This window comes from Mercenaria mercenaria, chromosome 3 (genome assembly GCF_021730395.1).
Source record: "Mercenaria mercenaria strain notata chromosome 3, MADL_Memer_1, whole genome shotgun sequence".
Classification (NCBI taxonomy): domain Eukaryota; kingdom Metazoa; phylum Mollusca; class Bivalvia; order Venerida; family Veneridae; genus Mercenaria; species Mercenaria mercenaria.
In genome coordinates this window covers 69,150,550-69,176,250 of record NC_069363.1, presented here as the reverse complement: position 1 = coordinate 69,176,250, position 25,701 = coordinate 69,150,550, and the positions used below count along the sequence as shown (strand labels likewise).

At 36.7% G+C, this 25,701-nt stretch overlaps 1 protein-coding gene across 8 annotated transcripts in view; it reads right to left on the bottom strand.

The window, feature by feature from the left end:
- Positions 1 to 25,701, bottom strand: part of LOC123524461 (mediator of RNA polymerase II transcription subunit 23-like) — a 299,330-nt gene that overhangs the window by 53,270 nt on the left and 220,359 nt on the right. For all 8 annotated transcript variants that reach the window (XM_045302672.2, XM_053538842.1, XM_053538843.1 and 5 more), the window contains one exon: positions 23,277 to 23,477. In XM_045302672.2, the coding sequence (XP_045158607.1) occupies positions 23,277 to 23,477 (201 nt within the window). The remainder of the gene's footprint in view (positions 1 to 23,276; positions 23,478 to 25,701) is intronic.

Sequence of the window (25,701 nt, the reverse complement as noted above, 5' to 3'; positions counted from 1 at the left end):
GAAGGCTCAAACATCTTACCCTGAGTTGTGACCTTGACCTTGAGCCGACATGGCTGACAGATGGTTCTGCACATCGTCGTGATGAGGTGATTATTTGACCGAATGTTCATGATTATCAGTCAAGGGGTTTAAGAGATACAGAGCAGACACAAGATGGAAGGCTCAAACCTTTGACCTTGAGTTGTGACCTCGACCTTGAGCTGACATGGCTGACTCATGAATTCTGCACATTGTCTTGATAAGGTGATTATTTAACCCAAGTTTCATGAATATACTTCAAGGGATTTAAGATATACAGTGCAGACACGAAATGGAAGGCTCAAACCTTTGACCTCGAGTTGTGACCTTGACCTTGAGCCAATATGGCTGACTCATGGGTTCTGCACATTGTCTTGATGAGGCGATCATTTGACCCAAGTTTCATGTAAATCCTTCAAGGGGTTTAGAAGATACAGAGCGGACACGAAATGTGATGGAAGGACGGAAGATGGAAGGACGGACGGAGACCATTCCTATAACAAACCCCACCACTCGTGGCAGGGGATCAATTAACAGCAGCATTTGTATACTGCATTATATCATAATAAGTCTTATGTAGGTATAATCACCTATATATCTCCCAGCTAAGAAAACGATTTGATCTTCACTTATAAGTTTGTGTAGAACTGTTTTGAAACGCTGAGCAATACTGGCCAATGCAATTTTATAAGACACATTAAGCAAAAAGATGGGTCCCCAATTTTTTAACATGTTTGTCCTTGTCACCTTTTGGAATACAAGTTATGACCTCCAGTTTTAAGGTAACTGACAGCTCTTCTGTATTAAATGCATGGTTAACTGATCTGACTAAAAATATCCTATATCAATCCAAAAGAATTTGGAGGGGGGAGGGTGAAGTGAATCCAAGGGCAGCTCCAATTTTGATCCCAGAGGCAAACTTTATATAGGACCAATACACAATTTTACAAGCCAAATATTTAAGCTAAAGGCATTAATAATCAAGTGATTACTTTGTTATGTGAGAATTTAACAATTGTAAAACATTTTAATTTAAAGAGCAACTTATCTAAAGTTACTGAAATTATCCTGATGAAAGTTGCACATGCACTATCTTCCCTATAGAGACCTACATTTGTGTCAAGTTTTATGAAAAACCATCAACAGTTTACTAAGATACAGTCAAAAATCCCTATTTTTAACAAATCACGGAAAAAAACTCTGCCTTTACTGTGTCAAATCTAAATCCCTCTGCTTTTGGCAGGGTGTAAAATGTACAAGGTTTCAGTACATAAAATGCACACTATTTTAACTCAATAGTAAACAAAGGAAAGATCACCTAAATGAAGATAGAACAAGCAAATTCAATGAATTGGTATCCCCCACCGAAAGGGTTTGTGGTGAGGAATGGCAAAGAAATATATCCGTCAGAAAGTTAAGGATGTTAATAAGAAGCAAATAATTTCAGTAGTCAAAATCAATTTAACAGAAAACAAATGTTTAAGGTTTCGATGGAGGCCTTGAGAAACAAAAATCAAACAACACCAAATCATGGAAAGAAAGAGTTGTTTGACATGAAAATTGAACAGCATGTAAAACATGTATATTACTTTACGAAACAAGTGTCAGTATACTGATATAAACATTGAATTCCGGAAAAGGGCTGCCTAAAGGGGCTCCACTTCCGGACAGTTAAACGCCTTTAAAAACTCACCATTTTCAAAGAACAGTTACACATGTTCGTTTTGATGCATTTGCAATAGCGTGCGAGTGGTGAAATTTCGCATAACAAGGTGGAACACAGTTTTCAGCAATTGTTTATCTTTATTTATTTACAAATGGCATTCATTTTCAATGGGAGACAACTGTTCCCGATTATTTTAAGTACAAATGACATTCATTTTCAAAGGGAAACAACTTTTTCCGATTATTTTAAGTAATCTTTGAGAAAAAGTTGTCTCCTTTTGAAAATGAATGCCATTTGTAAAGAAAAAAAGATAAACAATTGCTGAAAACTATGTTCCACCTTGTTAAGTGAAATTTTACCACTCGCACGCTATTGCAAATGCATCAAAACAAACATGTGTAACAGTTCTTTGAAAATGGTGAGTTTTTAAAGGCGTTTAACTGTCCGGAAGTGGAGCCCCTTTAGGCAGCCCTTTTCCGGAATTCAATGTTTATATCAGTATACTGACACTTGTTTCGTAAAGTAATATACATGTTTTACATGCTGTTCAATTTTCATGTCAAACAACTCTTTCTTTCTATGATTTGGTGTTGTTTGATTTTTGTTTCTCAAGGCCTCCATCGAAACCTTAATTAAAGGGTACATAATAAATGTATGATACTTTGATCCTGACTAAAGAATTTATTTTGAATGGGATATGCTTACTGTAATAAGCTTAGCTTTTAAAATTAAATGCAGTTAATTGAAATGTGAGCTTTAAGTTTAACTGGAATGAAATATTGTCTTTGAGTGGTTTAGCACCAGGTGTTGCTGTTTAACATGTACATTTGAACTTAAAAGAACAGATGTCCTTAAGAGAACACAAGCAAGTAAGATATCTTGAACATGGCTGAGGGCAAGGTTTGTGCAGTCACAACTTAACATGTTGAAGGTTTGAACATTTAAACAAGAGGGCCATGATGGCCCTATATTGCTCACCTGTTATCATTGCACTTGAGGACAAGAAGGTCCTCAGAAAAAATATCTAAGTCCAAAGGACAGGAACAACAAAGGGAAAAAATTTAACCAAAAAGAAAAAAAAAATTCTTAAAAGGTACAGATATGTCAAAATACACCTAAAAATTGGAGGTACCATCCATGTTGTATCTCGGTTTTTCCCTACGGCCAATAATAAAAAAGTTACAAAAAATTAGCTATTTACAGTAACGTAAACGTGAAGTAATTAAAAAGACAATTATTGTAAGTGAACAAAAGAAGGATCTGCCAAATAAATCTGTTGACATAAATGAAAATTCAGATCAGTATCTTCATTAGTTATGGAGATATACCCATTTTAATTTGAAATAAAGGGAGGTAATTTGACATAAAATTAGTCCATAGTTATCTACCCTGATTGGCTCAGTCCAACTAATGACAATAATGAAATTTCAAATAAGTCCTGTAAGTACTTACTGATATAAATCCATTTTGATTACAATCAGGGGAGGTAATCAGATATAAAATAACTCTGGAACCTACGATTGGATCTGATTTGTCATGGAATCCAAGATTTATTGTTGTTGAAGATATTTTGGAAGTTTGTATCAAATAAAACCATAAATGAAGTCTCTATATGGCTGCAAAAGCCAAAATAGCCAATTTTGGACCTTTAAGGGGCCATAACTCTGGAACCCATAACGGAATCTGGCCAGTTCAAGAAAGCAACCAAGATCTTGTGGTGATACAAGTTGTGTGCAAGTTTGGTTAAAATCAAATCATAAATGAAGCTGCTATTGTGCAGACAAAGTCAAAATAGCTAATTTTGGCCCTTACAGGGGCCATAACTCTGGAACCCGTTAAGGGATCTGGCTGGTTCAACAACAGAACTGAGATCTTATGGCGACACAAGTTTTGTGCAAGTTTAATTAAATTCAAATCATAAATGAAGCTGCTATTGTGCAGACAAGGTCAATGGAATCTCGCCAGTTCAAGAAAGGAACCAAGATCTTATAGTGACACAAGTTGTGTGCAAATTTGGTTAAAATCAAATCATAAATAAAGCTGCTATTGTGCAGACAAGGTCAAAATAGCTAATTTTGGCCCTTTCAGGGGCCATAACTCTGGAACCCATAATGGGATCTGGCTGGTTCAAGAAAGGAACCAAGATCTTATGGTGACACAAGTTTTGTGTAAGTTTGATTACATTCAAATCATAAATGAAGCTGCTATTGTGCAGACAAGGTCAAAATAGCTAATTTTGGCCCTTTCAGGGGCCATAACTCTGGAACCCATAATGGGATCTAGCCAGTTCAAGAAAGGAACCAAGACCTCATGGTGGTACAAGTTGTGTGCAAGTTTGGTTAAAATAAAATCATAAATGAAACCACTATCGTGCAGACACGAAATTGTTGACGCACGGACGGACTGACGACGGGTGATCACAAAAGCTCACCTTGTCACTATGTGACAGGTGAGCTAAAAAAAAAAAAAAGGAATGGAAATATATATATATGTATATATATATATTTTTTTTAGGGGGTGGGGGGAGTGGAGGGGGGGGGGGGGGAAATGGGTGAGGAAACAAAATTTCACATGTTGATTATATATCATGGAAGGTTTGAAAAAAATCTAAAGTAAGGCATGAAATTTTTTTTTTTTAGGGGGGGTGGGGGGAGCGTGGTTGGGAGGGGGAGGGTGAGTGACCAAGGCAAGTGGGTGACCAGGTGTGGGTGAACAACTTCACATGTTAATAATAAATGTTCAGGGAAAAGAATGAAAGAAATTTAATGAAATTCTGCTAAATGGTAAGTTTGTTATGTACAAATATGTGGATTTTTAGACAATTAAAGGGTAGTAACTCTGAAGTTAAAAAAGAAATCTGTACAAAATTGTGTGTACACAACCACATTATAGTGCTCTAAATTCTGTTTAAGTTTCATAGTTCAAGGTCAAATATATCAAAAGTTATGATGCAGAAACTGCCATATCTATAGTACCCTACATAGTTAACACTAGAAACTTCTAAGGGCCATAACTCTGGTGTTACTTTGGCAATCCGACTGAAACTTGATGGGCCCCATAACCTCATAGTGGTGAACATGTATATGAAGTTTTATATAAATATTCCCAACCATTTCCTAGATATGGCTCCGGACGGACAGACTGTCAGGATACTGGTTATATGACCCAGGGAAGTGCCTACGCCTTTAGTATCTTGAACAATGGTTTGGGTCCAATCGCTAAGGTGACTATGTCTTAGACTAGCTGACAAACGATGTAGAATGTCCTTTGTTAAAACGTAGACCTGGTGAGACCAATTATCTCATATATAGAATTTTCCTCTGGCTACCTTGCCTAAATGATTCGTGTACCAATGATTCGTAAACGATTTCTATTATGAGCTAGACAATTTCAGGGATCAGGCAAATCAATAAATGTTTCAAACTAACAATCTTCGATTAAAAATGATTCGCTCAAACTCCTATAGGCTGGAGACTCTATATACTTGACTGGTCTTTTTGTTGAAGTTCCCGTCAGACAATGTCTTTGAATCAACAACATACGAGTCCTATTGCATAGATGCTCGGCCTCTGTCCTCTCAACTCTATATGTTTGCCCTGACTCCTGGATGCTCAGCACCTATATGCTATCATATGTAGCAATCAACTACCATATAGGTATATCCCCGATGCCTTGGCTGTACTTCGCCAGTAATGCTGAACTGTCTATAAGCTGGAATTCTCCTACTATCTCAGTAGATTACCAAACTCTGGGTCTCTGTCTCAGCTTGCCGATGCTCAGCCTATATATGCTATCGTCTACAGCATTCAACTACCCTTAAGGTAAAGCTCCGTTGCGCTGGCCCTATAGCTCGAAACCTTGTCGAAATTCTGCAACTCTTCTTTAGTCTATGAACTTCAAACATCTTCTTTTTAATAATTTATCTGCCCTGACAGGGTAACTGCAATAGTCTCCTTATCAAGGTACTGGGATAAATTATTAGTTGAAACCTCGATGTGTCTTCTTCGACCGTTGGATACCGAATGAGCTCTCTGTCATCCATCTACCTATTTATACCCCAGCAGACGTGCTATTTTTAGAACTTGTTTCTGATTGGTCCAAATTTAAACATAACATTTTACAACGAGTGCTTGCTCTATCAAATATCTGGTTCCCTTTAACTTTCATATATGACATAATGTGCAAAGCTGGGACCCAGTCATCCACATAATGAACCCAAATCAGCCACAAATGACCCAAATTCTATTATTTACAGCAATTCAACAATAATTATAGCAATGACAACCTGAAAGGGAGTCAAGCACTGTCTGTGCTAATGTGTTATGTTATCAATATATTAAATATACAAATTATTCTGATACGGACGGACGGACGGAAAGACGGACGGAAGGACAGACAATGTCAAAACTATATCCCTCCGACTTTCGTCAGGGGATAACAAGGCCCTAGGTCACTCACCCGAGTAACACACCATAACAGTGTAAACATGTTTGACCTAGCGGCATAGTTTTTGAAACCACATGACCCAGTTTTAATCTGGTCCAAGTTTTCAAGGAGATAAACATTCTGGCTAAGTTTCATGAAGATTGAAGCAAAAATGTGACCTCTAGAGTGTAAACAAGAGTTTTCTTCAATTTTGCCTAGTGACCTAGTTTTTGACCCAACCTGATCTGATATTCTGACCAATTTTCATTGGACCAAAAATGTGGCCTCTTGAGTGTTAACAAGCGTTTTCTTTGATATGACCTAGTGACCTAGTTTTTGAACCAACATGACCTAGATTCAAAATCAAATAAGACTTCATAATAACAAACATTCTGACCAAGTTTTATGAAGATTGAATAAAAAAAGTGGCCCCTAGAGTGTAAACAAGCTTTTTCTTTGATTTGACCTGGAGACCTAGTGATTGATCCCATGTGACCCAGATAAAAACTCATCTGAGATTTCATGGAGGCAAACATTCTGTTCTGATCAAGTTTCATGCACATCAAATCAAAAATAAAGCCCCTATTGCATACACAAGGTTTTTCTTTGATTTGACCAGGTGACCTAGTTTTTGACCCCAGATTACCCATATTCGATCTTGACCTAGATTTTATCAAAAAGATCATTCTGATCAACTTTCACGAATATCCAGTCAAAAATGCAGCCCCTATTGCACACACACAGTTTTTCTTTGATTTGACCTAGTGACCTAGTTTTTGACCCCAGATGACATATATTCAAACTTGATTTAGATTTCATCAAACATTTCTCATGAGTCTGAACCTTAAAATGTGGTCTCTAGAGTGTTAACAAGATTTTCCTTTGATCTGGCCTAGTGACCTAGTTTTTAATCCGACATGTTCCAGATTCAAATCTAGCTTAAAATTCATCAAGATAAACATTCTGACCAAGTTTCATGAAGATAGGGTCAGAAATGTGGCCTCTAGAGTGTTAACTAACTTTTTCTTTGATTTGACTGGGAGACCTAGTTTTTGACCCCACATGACCAAGATTCAAACTTGACCTAGAGGTCATCAAGACAAACATTCTGACCAATTCCCATGAGTTTCAAACTTAAACTGTGGACTCTAGAGTGTTAACAAGATTTTCCTTTGATCTGGCCTTGACCCCACATGACCCAGTTTCAAACTTTACCTAGAGATCACCAAGACAAACATTCTGACCAAGTTTCATAAAGATTGGGTCACAACTGTGTCATCTTGAGTGTTAACAAGGCAAATGTTGACAGATGAGGCACACCGCACAACGACGGACAATGACCGGTCACGATATCTCACCTTGAGAATGAAGTGCTCAGGTGAGATAAAAAGAGAACCTCCCTCATCTCACATTCACAGATGGACTGAATAGTGTTAGAACAGAGAACAATCCTGTGAAATTACTTTTAAATCAAGCTAGGGATCTCAGCAAAGAAGATTTTCAAAGTTTTCAAAACAGCCATAAAAAAAAAACTAGCCCTCTCTCCTGGCAGCCATTTCTTTATGAAACATAATGATTTGAAGGGATTTAGTAGATGATCATTTAAGAAGCATTACTGTAAAAATACACTGAAATCTGTCTAGAAGTTTTAGCAAAGGAAATTTTCATAATTTTCCATATACAGAAAATAGCCTCACCCTCTGATGGCAATATTTTAAACAGAATGGTATGAAATAATCTGGCAGAAGGTCATCCAAGGAACATATCTGTGAAGCTATTTCTAAATCTTGCCAGCAGTTTCTGGCAAGATTTCTTAAGTTCTTTCCATTTGAATGACCAACATGTGAAGAAAGTTGAAAATGGACCACCCAAGTTCAAGCATATCCTTTCAATAGTGTTCGAGGAATTGGACACACATGATTTTTCTCTATATTCTATATAGGAAAACTATCAAAGGGGCATAACTGCAGTAATAATAACAAATCAGGCTAATAGTGTGGGAGGTATTGGACACACAAGATTTTGGGACGGACGTACAGATGTACGGACAGCATCAACACTATAAGCCCCACCCCTCCCCCACATAAATGTGGAGGCATAAAAAACATAAAAGTATGACTAAGCAAGACAAAAGGCAAAATTACATCAACATGAAAGCAAGAGTGCAAGGACCTATAAGAAAACAAGCCAATGTCGCACATCCCTAGAAATCATATTAGTGCTTGCAAAATTACTAAGTCAACTTTTTATAAAATGTCCCTGATTTTACATCCCCGGCAGACAGATCAAAAGACATATGGCCCTTTCATGTCAAAGATCAATGCAGAACACTTTCTGTATCATTTCTTTTGAGGTTGCAACATAAGTACAGTGAAACACCGCTCGCTCCAGCATCGATGACTCGAGCACCCAGACTCGCTCGAGCAATTCATGTGGTCCCGGCCGATTTCCTTCTATTTTCTATGTGAAATTACCATGGCTGGATCGAGCATCGATAACTCGATCGCTCGAGCATGACACCTGGTCCCTTTGATTCATTTACTCTTTGTTGCCTGTGGCAAACTCGAGCAGAGGTGTCAAAATTTTTCACACCTTCGGCGGTCAGAATGTATTGGTTATTTAAAATTTTCGCACGTCGTGAGAATTGCATGGTCTATTCCCCGACTATCTTAAATGTTTGTTTGTCGGTATATTTGATCTGATAATAAGATTAATTATTGATGAAAGTTGGAAGAAAAATTCTATTGATCAAACTTGTTATTAATTATTACTTTTTTCTGCGGGATCGAGAAGATAATTATGAGATCTTAATATTTTAATCAACAGTTGTTTGCATGCAAATAAAGGAAATAAGATATGTAGCCTTTTCATAAAATTGAGACAATAATTATGAGATCTTAATTTGGAGAAGAAAATTGCAAATTCCATTACAGTATTTCAAATAAAAAATGTCTTAGCTGTTTCTTCACATGTGCCATTTAGGATCTATCATAAATAACGTTTGTAATACGTTTTTTTTGAAAATGTCACGAGTGTGTTATTATTACGCATCACCGTTTCCACTGCAAATGGTCTCGATGACAATTGGTAAAACAAACTTCAATTTTCTTGGTATGTTGGTCAATGTTTGGGTCGCTCGAAACCATGGATAACTCGAGCATTTTGCTCATCCCCTTGCGACCTCGAGCGAGCAGTGTTTCACTGTAAACTATCTTTCAATTGGTACATGTTTAAGACTTTTGACTGAAAGTCCATACAGCTCCATCTGAAGCAAACTAACTCCCCATCATGAACGTGTGTATACTGCAGTAGACAAGATTTTAATTGTCTATAAAATAGGAAATACATTGTATTATGAGTCTAAAAATTAGTTCACTATTTTTTTTAAAAAAATTCTGTAATCACTGATCAAACAAGTTTAACTTTTATAAAATTAATTTTCAGGGAAGATTTTTTTTTTGTCTAAGCAAATAACTTGATATTTTGACATGATTACTGTGTACTTTCCATGTGACTAAGGCAATATTCTTGCCAATTTATCTGCAGATTTACTAGATTATGCAGTAACAAAGATAGAAATTAAAATTAATATAGCTAGCATAACTGTTTCAGGAATTATGACAGTCATAAATTTACCATTGTGGGATATCTGCAACTGAGACATATCAATTAATGATAGTTAAAACAAGAGCTGTCTGTAAGACAGCACACTCAACTTTTCTCAGTGCTTGACTCTGAATTAGAGCTTTGCCAGTAAAAGGGGCATAATACTGTCAAAATTCAATCAGAGTTATGGGGATTGTTTCTCCTGGTGTAGACTTTGATAGTAAATTAATATTTTAAGTTTCCAGTCAAAAGCTTTTATAGTAACAGAGATATTGGACTTTATTAAAAACTTTAACCAAAAAATTCTAAGTTTACAAGAGGGCCAAATCATAACAAACATGTTTGACCTAATGACCCAGTTTTTAACATCACATTACCCAGTTTCAAACTTGTCCAAGTTTTCAAGGAGATAAACATTCTGACCATGTTTCATGAAGATTGGAGCAAAAATGTGGCCTCATGTTTTTTTCTTCGATTTGGTATAGTAACCTAGTTTTTAATCAAACCCAATTATTAACCCCTGCGCTATTTCATGAAGACAAACATTTTGACCAAGTTTCATGCACATCAGATGTAAAATGCAGCCCCTATTGCATACACAAGGTTTGTTTTCGATTTGGCTTACTGACCTAGTTTTTGACCCCAGATGACCCATATTCGAACCTGACCTAGAATTCATCAAGAAGATCATTCTGATCAAATTTCATGAGTATCCATTGAAAAATGCAGCCCCTATTACCTACACATATTTTTTCTTTAATTTGACTGGGTAACCTAGTTTTTGAACCAAGATGACCCAGATTCCAATTTTACCTAGATTTCATCAAGATAAACATTCTGACCAATTCTCATGAGTTTCAAACTTAAATTGTGATCTCTAGAGTGTTAACAAGATTTTTCTTTGATCTGACCTAGTGCCCTCGTTTTTGACCCTACATGACCCAGATTCAAAACTGACCAAAAGACCATCAAGATAAACATTCTGACCAAGTTTCATGAAGAGAGGGTCATAAATATGGCTTAACAAGCTTTTCCTTTGATTTGAGTGGGTGACCTAGTTTTAGACCCCACATGACCCAGTTTCGAACTTGACCTAGTGATCATCAAGATAAATATTCTGACCAAGTTTCATAATGATTGGCTGATAACTGTGGCCTCTAGAGTGTTAATAAGGCAAATGTTGATGCACGACAGATGACGCCAGACAATGACCAATCACAATAGCTCACTTTGAGCCCTTCATGCTCTGGTGAGCTGAAAAGAGGCATAACTCTGTCAAAATTCAAATCAGAGTTGTGTGGATTGTTCCTCCTTGTGTAGACTTTGATAGTAAACAACAATTCTGAGTTTTAAGTCAAAAGCTTTCATAGTAACAGATACATGTATTTGACTTTTTCAAAAACTTTAACCAAAAAATTCTAAGTTTAAAAGGGGCATAACTCTGACAAAATTCAAATCAGGGTTATGGACTTTGAAAGTAAACAACTATTCTAAGTTTAGAGTCAAAAGCTTTCATAGTAACAAATATCTGACTTTTTAAAAAACATTAACCAAACTAGAAATGTGTCACAAACACGGATGCCCTGCAACATGAGAAAGGTCACTGGCATAAGTTATTTATAGTAACAACTAAGGGAAGTTAATCTTAACCCAAAAAAAAAAAATTCCTAAGTCCACATAAAAATCCTTACAAGGTAGAGATAGGTTAAAATACTTCTCAAAATTGGATGTAACATGCATGTTGTACTATAGAAAAGTGGTCTTGTTTTTCCCTACGATCAGTAATAAAAAAGTTACAATATACACTATTTATAGTAACAACAAAGGGAAGTAATTCTAAACTAGGGACCTGGTTCTTGCGCATGACATTCTGTGTCATGAGGGTATACAACTAAGCCAACTTACATCAAAATCCCTCCATGCAGGAAGAAGAGATGCTCAAGACAAAGTCATTCTTGTATGTGACCTTTGGCTTCTAAGTGTGGCCTTGACCTTAGACCTAGGGACCTGGTTTTGCACACGGCACATCCTCTATCCATGCTTATTATTTGTTTCAAATTATTTTGAAATCGGACCATGCATGTCAAAGTTATGGATTGGACATGAAGACCACATTTTCAGTATATACATGTATGTAGTGAAAATTGGCTAAGTTCAACCTAGGACTGTGACCTTGACCTTTGAGCTAGGGACCTGGTTGTTGCGCTTGACACATTGTCTATCCATGCTTATTATTTGTGTCAAATTATTTTGAAATTGGACCATGCATGTCAAAGTTATGGACCGGACACGAAAATCACCCTTTCCCAAACACACAAACACATGGACAAACACACACACACGGACAGGGGTACCACTATATGCCCCCCCTCCATTTTATGGCGGGGACATAAAAATTCAAAGTTAAAGAGGGGCATAACTGTGTCAGAATTCAAATCAAGGTTATTGGGATTGTCTCTCCTGGTTAAACTTTGATAGTAAATAACTATTTTAAGTTTCAAGTCAAAAGCTTTGATAATAGAGATATATGACTTTATCAAAAACTTTAGCCAAAAAATTCTAAGTTAAAAAGGGGCATAACTTTGTCAAAATTCAAATAAAAGTTATGGGGATTGTTTCTCCTGGTGTAGAATTTGATAGTAAAAAACTATTTTAAGTTTCAAGTCAATGGCTTTGATAGTAAAGAGATATGTGACTTTTTCAAAAACCTTAACCAGCCAACGTGAGTGCAATAGCTCTATTTTTTCTTCGAAATGTGGAGTTAAAAAAGGGCATAACTCTGTCAAAATTCAAATCAGTTATGGGAATTGTTTCACCTGGTGTAAACTTTAATAGTAAATAAATGTTTTAAGTTTTAAGTCAATAGCTTTCATAGTAACAGAGATATTTGACTTTATCGAAAACTTTAACCAACAGCGACAGAGGGGTGAGTGCAGTAGCTTTACTTTTTCTTTGAAAAGTCGAGCTAAAAACTGAATAAAGTGGGTTTGTTTTTTTTTTGTAAGTATAACAAATCCACTATATCTAGAACATAAGTTTTCTCCTTTTTCCCCACTTTTTTGTTGGTAAAATACTAACCTTACATACATATCCCAAGTTATAGGAACAGAAAACTAGAGCTATCGTAGGAGTGACGAATTATACCCCCACAATAAGGCCTTGTCACAGCAGTAAGCCAATGTCAAAGTCGAACCTCAAAAATCAATAGGGGTCATCTGCTGGTCATGGTCATGATCAACCTCCCTATTAAGTTTCGTGATCCTAGGCCAAAGCGTTCTCATGTTATCGTCTGGAAACTGTTCCGCGTCACTGCAACCTTGACCTTTGAATCAATAGGTGTCGTCTGCTGGTTATAACCAACCTTCCTATCAACTTTCATGATCCCAGGCCAAAGTATTCTCAAGTTATCGTCCGGAAATGGTTCAACATGTTACGGGTCACTGTGACCTTGACCTTTGATCTACTGACCTTAAAATCAATAGGGGTCATCTGCTGGTCATGACAAACCTCCTTATCAACTTTCATGACCCTAGGCCCAAGCATCCAGAAACCGTTTAACTGTTCCGGGTCATTGTGACATTGACCCTTGACCTAAAAGTCGATAGGTGTCGTCTGCTGGTTATAACCAACCTTCCTATCAACTTTCATGATCCCAGGCCAAAGCGTTCTCAAGTTATCATCCGGAAATGGTTTAACATGTTCCGGGTCACAGTGACCTTGACCTTTGACCTACTGACCTCAAAATCAATAGGGGTCATCTGCTGGTCATGGCAAACCTCCTTATCAACTTTCATGATCCTAGACTTAAGCATCCAGAAACCGTTTAACTGTTCCAGGTCACTGTGACCTTGACCCTTGACATACTGACCTCAAAGTCAAACTTGACTGTATTTTATGATGTTACACCTGTGCACCAAAATTTATGATCCTTGGCCCAAGCGTTCTCAAGTTATTATCCGGAAACCATGAAAACCAACGGACCAACTGACAAGCTCACTCCTATGTAACCCCCCCCCCCCCCCAAACTTGGTTTTGTGGGTGTACAGTCGACATTGTATTAAGAGACCACCCAAGGGGCTGCTAAGAAGTGGTCTCTTAATGAATTTCAGTCAGATGAAAAGGAAAGTCATTTTTAACTGTTAATTTAACTGTATTTCTTATGAACATACACATATGGTTTCAAAATCTGTTTTAACATCGTGAACACTTTTCCAAGCCCACAAACCATGAAAATTATGGCTAGATTGTTTGTCAGTTTGACTGATACAAAGGTTAATTGCATTCAGTCACTTGCAAAACGTACTCGCTAATTACACAGATGAAGAAATGCATGTGGTCCAAATTTGAAGCCTGTACCTTAAAAATGTGAAGTAGGTCACTAGGTCAATGTAAAGGTCAAAGGTCATTTCAGTACACAAAACTATGCAAGTGGTCCAAATTTGAAGGCTGTAGCTTGAGAAATGTAAAAGTAGGTCACTAGGTCAAAATCAAGGTCAAATTTTATTTCAGAATACAAAACTATGCATGTGGTCCAAATTTGAAGCCTGTACCTTCAAAAATGTGAAAGAAGGTCACTAGGTCAATGTCAAGGTCAAAGTTATTTTCGGTACACAAAACTATGCATGTAGTCCAAATTTAAAGGCTGTAGCTTGAGAAATGTGAAAGTAGGTCACTAGGTCAAAATCAATGTCAAATTTCATTTTGAAACACGAAACTATGCATATGGTCCAAATTTGATGCCTGTACCTTAAAAAATGTGAAAGTAGGTCAAAATAAAGGTCAAAGTTTTTTCTAGTGCACAAAATTATGCATGTGGTCTAAATTTGAAGGCTGTAGCTACAGAAATGTGAAAGTAGGTCACTAGGTCAAAATCAAGGTCAACTCATGTCAAGGTTCATCTTGCTACTCAAAAATATACATGTGGTCCAAGTAAGAATGTTGACCCTAGGGGTATAAATTGTGAACAGATGGACGGACAGACCACAGACGCAGAGTGATTTGAATAGCCCACCATCTGATGATGGTGGGCTAATTAAATGCGTCCATGTTTAAGAGGCTGTGTCCTATGTTTAGAACATCTCATGCACTGGTGGTAACTTTTTCTTTCAGTGTGAGTTTGATGAGTGTTCTGTATTTCAGAAATTGATGTATTTTGGAAGGAAGCAAATTAAAAGACTTATTATTAAGTACATGTATGTAGATCTAAACCACTGTCAGTATATTTTTCTGCTAATAATAGCTGGGCCCCTAGAATTTGCCTGTAAGGAGCCCAGATGGCTAATAGGGTCTGAGTGTTAATTTATATCCCTGCTAAAATCACCGGGGTAATATATAACCTTCTTATTGGAAACAGTGACCACTTATTGTAAAACTTTTTTGTCCGCAAACACAGTATCTGTTCTTAATTTTAAAAAAGAACTTTTTTCAAACAAGAGATCACAGAGTGATCTTGGCGCCCACAAAGTGCCATTTTTGAGTGTTCCAAATTTCAAGACTTACTGACTAGCTCAAGGTCAAATTTCATTTCCGTACACAACACTGTGCATGTGGTCCAAATTCGAAAGCTGTAGCTTGAGAAATGTGAAAGTAGGTCACTAGATCAATCTTAAGGTCAAAGTTTAATTCGGTACACCAAACTATGCAAGTGGTCCGAATTTGAAGGCTTAGATTGAGAAATGTGTAAGTAGGTCACTAGGTCAAAATCAAGGGTCAAATTTCACTTCAGAACACAAATCTATGCATGTGGTCCAAATCTGAACCCTGTACCTTCAAAAATGTGAAAGTAGGTCACTAGGTCAATGTCAAGGTCAAAGTTTGTTTTGGTACACAATCCTATGCAAGTGGTCTAAATTTGAGGCCTGCAGCTACAGAAATGTGAAAGTAGGTCACTAGGTCAATCTTAAGGTCAAAGTTCATTTCGGTACACAAAAATATGCATGTGGTCCAAATTTGAAGGCTGTAGCTTGAGAAATGTGAAAGTAGGTCACTAGGTCAAAATCAAGGTCAAGTTTTATTTCAGAATACAGAACTATGCATGTGGTCCAAATTTGAAGCTTGTACCTTCAAAAATGTGAAAGTAGGTCACTAGGTCAATGTTAAGGTCAAAGTTTGTTTCGGTACATAAAACCATGCATGCGGTCCAAATTTGAAGGCTGTAGCTTGAGAAATGAGAAAGTAGGTCACTGGGTCAAAATCAAGGTCAAATTTTATTTCGGAACACAAAACTATGCATGTGGTCCAAATTTGAAGACTGTACCTTCAAAAATGTGAAAGTAGGTCACTAGGTCAAAATCAATGTCAAATTACATTTTGAAACACGGAACTATGCATATGGTCCAAATTTGATACCTGTACCTTCAAAAATGTGAAAGTAGGTCACTAGGTCAAAATCAAGGTCAAAGTTTTTTCAAGTGCACAAAACTATGCATGTGATCCAAATTTGAAGGTTGTAGCTACAGAAATGTGAAAGTAGGTCACTAGGTCAAAATCAAGGTCAACTCATGTCAAGGTTCATCTTGCCACTCAAAAATACACATGTGGTCCAAATTTGAATGTTGTAGTTATTGACAAGAAGATTTTAAAAGCTTTTCCCTATATAAGTCTATATGAACCATGTGACCCACGGGGCGGAGCCATATTTGACCCTAGGGGGATAATTTGAACAAACTTGGTAGAGAACCACTAGATGATGCTACATTACAAGTATCAGAGCCCTAGGCTTTGTGGTTTGGACAAGAAGATTTTCAAAGTTTTTCCCTATATAAGTCTATGTAAACCATATGACCCCCAGGGTGGGGCCATATTTGACCCTAGGGGTATAATTTGAACGATCTTAGTTGAAGACCACTAGATGATGTCACATACAAAATATCAAAGCCTTAGGCCCTGTGGTTTTGGACAAGAGGTTTTTCAAAGTTTTTCCCTATATAAGTCTATATAAACCATGTGACCCCCAGGGCGGGGTCATATTTGACCCCAGAGAAATAATTTGAATCATCTTGGTAGAGGACCACCAGATAATGCTTCATACCAAATATCAAAGCCCTAGGCTCTGTGGTTTTGGACAAGAAGGTTTTCAAAGTTTTTCCCTATATAAATCTATGTAAATTATAGAAATAAACAAAGGGCCATAACTCACTCATAAATTGTTGAACCAGTCTGATTTTCAGGGGGACACAACTAGGGTACCAATACATCATTCTGACAAAGTTTGGTCAAAATCCCTCCAGTAGTTTCTGAGGAGATGCGATAACGAGAAATTGTTAACGGACGGACGGACGGACGGAATGACGGACGGACGGACCACGGACGCAGAGTGATTTTAATAGCCCACCATCTGATGATGGTGGGCTAAAAAAGCCTTGTTTTTGCAAGCTAGTACCAATGATCACAAGTCTCGGTTCAATGAGAAAGCACCCGGCTGTTTCAAACGGAGAGGTTCATCAAATAAAAGCCTGGATTATTCATTGACAACAATCCTTAGAATTTTTCTTCATGGGAATTTTTTAAGTTTAAATGTTGGAGTATCAAACTATAGCAGAAACTCTTTTGAAACTTAAATCTTTTACTAACAAAAACTGAAATACCGGTTAAGGGGCTCGGAATAACGAAACAAGAGGGCCATGATGGCCCTATATCGCTCACCTGTTATCATTGCACTTGAGGACAAGAAGGTCCTCAGAAAAAATATCTAAGTCCAAAGGACAGGAACAACAAAGCAAAGAAATTTAACCAAAAAAACAAAAAAATTCTTACAAGGTATAGATATGTCAAAATACACCTAAAAATTGGAGGTACCATCCATGTTGTACCATAGAAAAGTGGTCTCGGCTTTTCCCTACGGCCAATAATAAAAAAGTTACTAAAAATAAGCTATTTATAGTAACTTAAAAGGGAAGTAATTAAAAAAATAAAAATTGTAAGTGAACAAAAGAAGGATCTGCCAAATAAATCTGCTGACATAAATGAAATTTCAGATCAGTATCTTCATTAGTTATGGAGATATACCCATTTTAATTTGAAATAAAGGGAGGTAATTTGACATAAAATCAGTTCATAGTTATCTACCCTGATTGTCTCTGTCCAACTATTAACAATAATGAAATTTCAAATAAGTCCTATAAGTACTAACTGATATAAATCAATTTTGATTACAATCAGGGGAGGTAATCAGATATAAAATAACTCTGGAACCTATTATTGGATCTGATTTGTCACGGAATCCAAGACTTATTGTTGTTGAAGATATTTTAAAAGTTTGTATCAAATAAAACCATAAATGAAGTCTTGATATGGCTGCAAAAGCCAAAATAGCCAATTTTGGACCTTTAAGGGGCCATAACTCTGGAACCCATGACAGAATCTGGCCAGTTGAAGAAAGGAAGCAAGATCTTGTGGTGATACAAGTTGTGTGCAACTTTGGTTAAAATCAAATCATAAATGAAGCTGCTATTGTGCAGACAAGGTCAAAATAGCTAATTTTGGCCCTTTCAAGGGCTATAACTCTGGAACCCGTTATGGGATCTGGCCGGTTCAAGAAAGGAACCGAGATCTTATGGTGACACAAGTTTTGTGCAAGTTTGATTAAATTCAAATCATAAACAAAGCTGCTATTGTGCAGACAAGGTCAAAATAGCTAATTCTGGCCTTTTCAGGGGCCATAACTCTAGAACTCATAAAGGAATCTGGCCAGTTCAAGAAAGGAACCAAGATCTTATGGTGATACAAGTTGTGTGCCAGTTTGGTAAAAATCAAATCATAAATAAAGCTGCTATTGTGCAGACAAGGTCAAAATAGCTAATTTTGGCCCTTTCAGGGGCCATAACTCTGAAACCCATAATGGGATCTGGCCAGTTCAAGAAAGGAACCGTGATCTTATGGTGATACAAGTTGTGTGCAAGTTTGATTAAATTCAAATCATAAACAAAGCTGCTATTGTGCAGACAAGGTCAAAATAGCTAATTCTGGCCTTTTCAGGAGCCATAACTCTAGAACCCATAAAGGAATCTGGCCAGTTCAAGAAAGGAACCAAGATCTTATGGTGATACAAGTTGTGTGCCAGTTTGGTAAAAATCAAATCATAAATAAAGCTGCTATTGTGCAGACAAGGTCAAAATAGCTAATTTTGGCCCTTTCAGGGGCCATAACTCTGAAACCCATAATGGGATCTGGCCAGTTCAAGAAAGGAACCGTGATCTTATGGTGATACAAGTTGTGTGCAAGTTTGGTTAAAATAAAATCATAAATGAAACCACTATCTTGCAGACAAGAAATTGTTGACGGACGCACGGACAGACTGACGACGGGTGATCACAAAAGCTCACCTTGTCACTATGTGACAGGTGAGCTAGAAAGGGCATAAGTAACTAGAACTGTCACAGGAGTGACTCATACCCCCACCTTACGGTCTTGTCATAGAAGAATGGCAACCATAAGGAATCTTAAAAATACTTTGGAGTACTTCATCCTGGGCTTCCACATATAAGTAATACTAGTATAATACTAGTATAGTAATACTAGTAAATATATTAAATCTCTAATATTAGAGATACACTAAAAGTAAATACAAAAAAGTGTCTTACCGACCCATGTTACCACGGAAAAATGTTTTTACTTTTTACATAGGACTTATAATAAAAAAGTTAGAAAAATACCTAAAATATTGAAAATCTAAAAATAGGATTTCTAAAAATAGACTAATTCCTGGAATTTAAGGGGAAGAAACTCAGTACAAAGGTTAAAAAAAGGTTACTTCCCTTTGACTCTAAGCCAATCAGAATGAGATATAGTGAAAATACATCAAAATTAACCTTAAATTCTAGGTAAAAGGGGACACAATTCAAGAAAAATAGTGTCAGAGTTATGCACCTTGTGTCACATGATGTGGGTGATGAGGTGGAACATCTATTTTAAGTTTGAATCAAATCCATTCAGTAGTAATTGAGATATAGTGAAAATACATCAAAATTAACCTTAAATTCTAAGTAAAAAGGGGCAAAATTCATGAAAAATTGGCGTCAGAGTTATGCACCTTGTGTCAAATGATGTGGGTGATGAGGTGGAACATCTATTTTAAGTTTGAATCAAATCCATTTTGTAATAATTGAGATATAGTGAAAATATATCAAAATCAACCTTAAATTTAAAGTAAAAGGGGACATAATTCATAAAAAATTTATTTCAGAGTTAAGCACCTTATGTCACATCATCTGGGTGATGAGGTGGAACAACTATTTTAAGTTTGAATCAAATCCATTTAGTAATAACTGAGATATAGTGAAAATACAACAAAATTAACCTTAAATTCTAAGTAAAAGGGGACATAATTCATGAAAACTTTGTGTCAGAGTTATGCACCTTGTGTCACATGGTGTGGGCACATGATGTGGGTGATGAGGTGGAACATCTATTTTAAGTTTGAATCAAATCCATTCAGTAGTAACTGAGATAAAGTGAAAATACATCAAAATCAACCTTAAATTCTAAGTAAAAAGGGGCATAATTCATAAAAAAAATGGTGTCAGAGTTATGCACCTTATGTCACATGATGTGGGTGATGAGGTGGAACATCTATTTTAAGTTTGAATCAAAACCATTTAGTAATAACGGAGATATAGTGAAAATACAACAAAATTAACCTTAAATTCTAAGTAAAAGGGGACATAATTCATGAAAACTTGGTGTCAAGAGTTATGCACCTTGTGTCACATGATGTGGGTGATAAGGTGGAACATGTTTTTTAAGTTTGAATCAAATCCATTTGGTAATAACTGAGATAATAGATTTCGGGACGGGACGGGACGGGACGGGACGCGACAAAACTGACTCCTATATACCCCCCCTCAAACATGTTTGGTGGGGGTATAATTAACGATGACATATGTAAAGGCGGAGCTAAATAATTTTGCCGATAAAATACGTCACGCATTGTACATCCAAAGCTGTCATTGGTTTATCGCATATTTAAATTAAAGTCAAAGATCGAGATGCACGTGGCAGCGTTTTGTAATGGATGTCGAATCGCTAATCCTTCGGCTGGTGACACGCTGTGTATTGTGTATTATGAACGGCAACGGCCGAGGGTAATATTGATTTTTAGGCAAGATAGAAAGAACTTTTTGCAAAGAAATACACATTATAAAAAACAGATTTCCAGTACAGCAAAAATATAAGTTATACACACTTTGTACCAATTTGTCTTTCTTTGTACCAATCCAATATGGCCAACTTTTGTAGAGTTAATTCCCTTAGTAATGGTAAAGTCCGAGTATATCCGATTTTGTGCGCATGCGCAATCCTTTTGGCGCCAATCGCCATTTTGTAAATTATCTTCCCTTTGCAAGGAGTTACTCCCCTTTGTAACATGTCCGCGGCCATCTTGAAAATCAGGCGATCGTCTAGGTAGGTCGGTGTTGATGTAAACAACACTTCGTACGGCTTATCCTAAGTAATCCGTACCCCACCCACTTATTTTTTAAAGGTGAAGGGTCCAAATTCTTCGACCATTTATAGGGACCGGAAGTCCAAACCAGGTGCATTTCCAGACTCTAAGGCGTCATACCGGAGGATTCACCGAAGGGTTTTCCCCTAGCCCGTCTCATTTCCGGTAGACCCCTTTCCCTATGTTCAAGCTCAAAACCTAACATTTTTATTATTGGTCCGATTTTGATAATTCCAACGGATTTCCATAGTAACGTGTGTTGGTAAGACACTTTTTTGGTGTCCGTTTTGTGATAGGACCCTCCCTTAACATTTTAGGTATTTCTTCCCTCTTCTTTGGCCCCAATTACTAGACTTTCTTATACATGAAAAGCTGGTGTCAGAGTTATGCACCTTTTGTCACATGACTTGGTTGATAAGGTGGAACATCTATTTTAAGCTTGAATCAAATCCATTTAACAATAACTGAGATATAGTACAAATACATGAAAATTAACCTTAAATTCTAAGTAAAAGGGGGCATAATTCATGAAAAGTTGGTCAGAGTTATGCACCTTGTGTCACATGATGTGGTTGATAAGGTGGAACATCTATTTTAAGTTTGATCAAATCCATTTAACAATAACTGAGATATAGTACAAATGCATGAAAATTAACCTTAAATTCTAAGTAAAAGGGGGCATAATTCATGAAAAGTTGGTGTCAGAGTTATGCACCTTGTGTCAGATGATGTGGTTGATAAGGTCATGGTTCATACACATTCTTTCAGACAAAATTCCCTGACATTTCCCTGACTTTTCCCTGACATGAAAGCATTTTTCCCTGACTTTTTGGTTCGGTTCGATACAAACCAAGTCACCTAGTATGACTTTTGTTATCATAAAATGTGCACATTTAGTGGTTCAATTTTAAATGAAAAATAGAATGTTGGCCTCCACCACCCCTACAGCCAACCCTTACCTCCTTTTTTGACAAACATTTACATTGTTTAATATTTTGTTTGTTTATTCCAAATCAACTGGATATGGAGCTGGTGATTATTCAAAACACATTGGCAAGCAAAATGACATGAATTATCATGCATTAAAAAGTAATCAAATACACTGTTTCAAACAAACAAATGTTTTTATGTTATGACCAATAGACAATAAAGCAATTACTTTTGGAAACCTGAACATATTTGCCAAATCGAACTGTTTTTCTGAACATAGCTTTACTAAATTACATTAAAATGGAATTGTCATTCTGATTACCAATTAAAAAGAGTAACATCTATAGGATATATACCATGCAAAACACCTTGGTAGCAAAAGCATGTCTTTAAGGTATTGTAGATAATATTATGTACAAGGCACCAGTATCACAAAAACATCCTTCTTCAAATATTGAAACTGTGTAAAATAAAGACCATATGTTTGTGTTATTGGAGCCTTGTATGTATATATAGTAATGGCTATGTGTAATGGACACTATACAGGAGAGAAGGGGATCGAATCATTAGATATAGCCATCACCAGATTTGCTCAGGAGGTAAGGGGTGCAAATCCCTTTCAGTTTCTTCTATATGGAATTTGAAAAATATGTAGAATATAGATATATGCATATAATTTAAAATTATGCTTTAATTGTTGTAAGTGTGATAGCTTTCATGAAAAAGGAAATATTTGAAGAAACTGCCTTAACCTTTACAAATTGTTGCCTAACCAGATCAGAAAATTCCCTGACATTTTCCTGACATTTTCCAAATTTCAAAATTTCCCTGACATTTTGTAAAATTCCCTGACAATTCCCTGACCTTGAAAAAAAATTTTTTTCCCTGACTTTTCCCTGACGCGTATGAACCCTGAAGGTGGAACATCTGTTTTAAGTTTGAATCAAATCCATATAGTAATAACCAAGATAATAGAGTTCGGGACGGGACGGGACGGGACGGGACACGACAAAACTGACTCCTATATACCCCCCAAACATGTTTGGTGGGGGTATAATAACTGAGATTAAAGTTGAAGAGTACAGTTAGTAGGAAGGTGTCTACTCAAGACTCCAACACTGGGTGTATCATAACAACTTTGATGACTTCCATCACAGCAAGCTAATAAATGATGATCCCGTCAGTACTCACTTTGTCATATAATGAAATAACCATATGAGGAAATGAGGCAAACTGGAAGAGCACGAAGTATATGAGCTGACTGGACAGATGCTGCCAGAGAAGGTGGCTCAAACCTGGATCTGCTGATGAGTCTAAGTTCTCCGAATGCTCCATTGCTGATACCACAAGATTAACAAGTTGTTCTTCTAATACTTCACATCTCTGCTTCACCTACATCAAATAAAAATTGTTCAATCTGATCTTTATTATGAGTTGTAACTTAGGATCTTAGGCCTTGTATCTTAAGGAAAGTATATAACCAACTTACACATAACAAATAATCAAGGCCTTTGAGTGGTTTGTCGTGTAATTTACTGTGGTTCAGAATTCAGATGCACAGGAATTGAACTGTGAGGACTTTAAAGATATCCAATGCGCATCTTTCACTAAAATATTTTACCTTTAGATATTTACTTTAAATGTATAAAATCCTCATCAACTGTATTTAGCTTTATTAAATATATGAATTATGTTTGCATATAGAGCTACATTAATAATTAAATGTCAAGCAGTAACAGCTGATTGTTAAAAAAACAGCCAGTTTTTTAGTAGGAGTACACATTTCTGCTGCATTTATCTATACATGTATATAATGTGTGTACTATTTCAAACCTAATGCATAGTACGGTTAATACACATAACGTGTTATTTTTATGTTTACACAAGAAATTGCAACAGAGTTACCAACATCCCCAACCTAGGGACATTTTTCATAAAACATACTTCATGCCAATATAATACTGTAAAACACTTTAAATTCGCGAGATCTGTATTTCGCGAATTTGTCCCGATTTTTGGCATTTTATTATTTCGCGAAATCTTAAATTCGCGATGTTAAAATCGTTATTTTAAATTCGCGAATGTGAATCCGGAAAAAAACCGGAAGTACGACTGCATTCGGTTACTTTCTGCAATTATGGTACCTGTATGACATCACTGTTAAAAGTTTATTCTCCGGTCCGCTAGTGCGTGTTACGCTCTTTATTGATAGCAGATTAGCATACATGCCTTTAATATCTGATATGTGCTCACTGTTGTATAGTCGTCAATAAATTGTCCTAAAGCTGTTCACTGTTCCTTTCTTTTGTTATTAAGTAGCTTTAATATCCGTAACATTTACAAGTGTTAGAAGTATCAGATTGGGTTTGAAACCGGCTATAATCCCAATGTCTTCCCGGCGAATCACGTCGTTCTTTAAAAAAACAGATGTTACTGGAAGTGGATAACCGGCACCATCCTCACCAGCTGAGAGGATTGTTACTAAAGAGGTTGAAGAGGCCGTGGCACTCAGTACCCCTCCGTGGAGGAAACGTAAGAGGAAACAATACGGGGACTACTCTTCAGAAACGAGATCAAAAATAGCGAGGTACGCGATTGAAAATGGGAACTCCAAGGCTGCTCGCCACTTCAGTGCCATTTTGAAGAGGACAATAAACGAAAGCATTAGGGGATCGTATGCAAAACGGCAGCGTCTTGATTTGGAATTTAATAAGGATAGTGAAGTCAGTGCTCTACCACGGTCACCTCGTGGCCGTCCTGTTAAAATCGGAAAATACGATGATCAGGTTAAGGACTATATTCGGAAATTAAGACTAGCAGGGGGTGTAGTGAACAGCAGAATAGTGATAAGTGCTGCTAAGGGGTTTATTCTTGCTGATGATAAGACAGCATTGAAGCAGTATGGTGGCACCATTACCCTTGATAAATCATGGGCAGCATCTATAATGAAGCGTATGGGCCTTACAAAAAGGAAAGGTACTAAGGGTGTAAAACATCTACACGATGACTTTGATGTTATCAAGTCTGAATTCCTTTCAAAAATCAATTACAATGTGAAAACATATAACATACCCGACCAACTCGTCATTAACTGGGACCAAACTGGATGTAATTACGTGCCGGTGAGCTCATGGACGATGGAAGAAAAAGGTTCAAAACAGGTAAAATACATAAGTTTAAACTGAAAAATATCATGGCTCGACTGGGACTCCATATTTACAATGAACGCTTGATCTTTGAACATTTATTATGCACCCAGTCATTGCAAACTTTTCACAGTTTCTTTCAGTTTTGAAAAAAGTGTAAACCATTGTAAAATTGGTAAACAATGGTACATTTTGTATAATAATTATCTTCGTCTTTTGAAAAGGGAAACTGTTTCGTTAGGCGTAAAAAATAATTGCTTGTATGTATGCAAGCGATAAACAACTATTTATCATGATATAACTGAAATATTGTTGAAAGCGCCGTAAAACCCAAACAAACAAACATAATTATTTATCTATTCAGGTCCAAATTGCACAAGTTGATGATAAGAGGCAAATGACGGTACTTATGGCTTGCACAAGATCTGGGTCCCTGCTCCCACCTCAGCTTCTTTACCAAGGGAAGACAG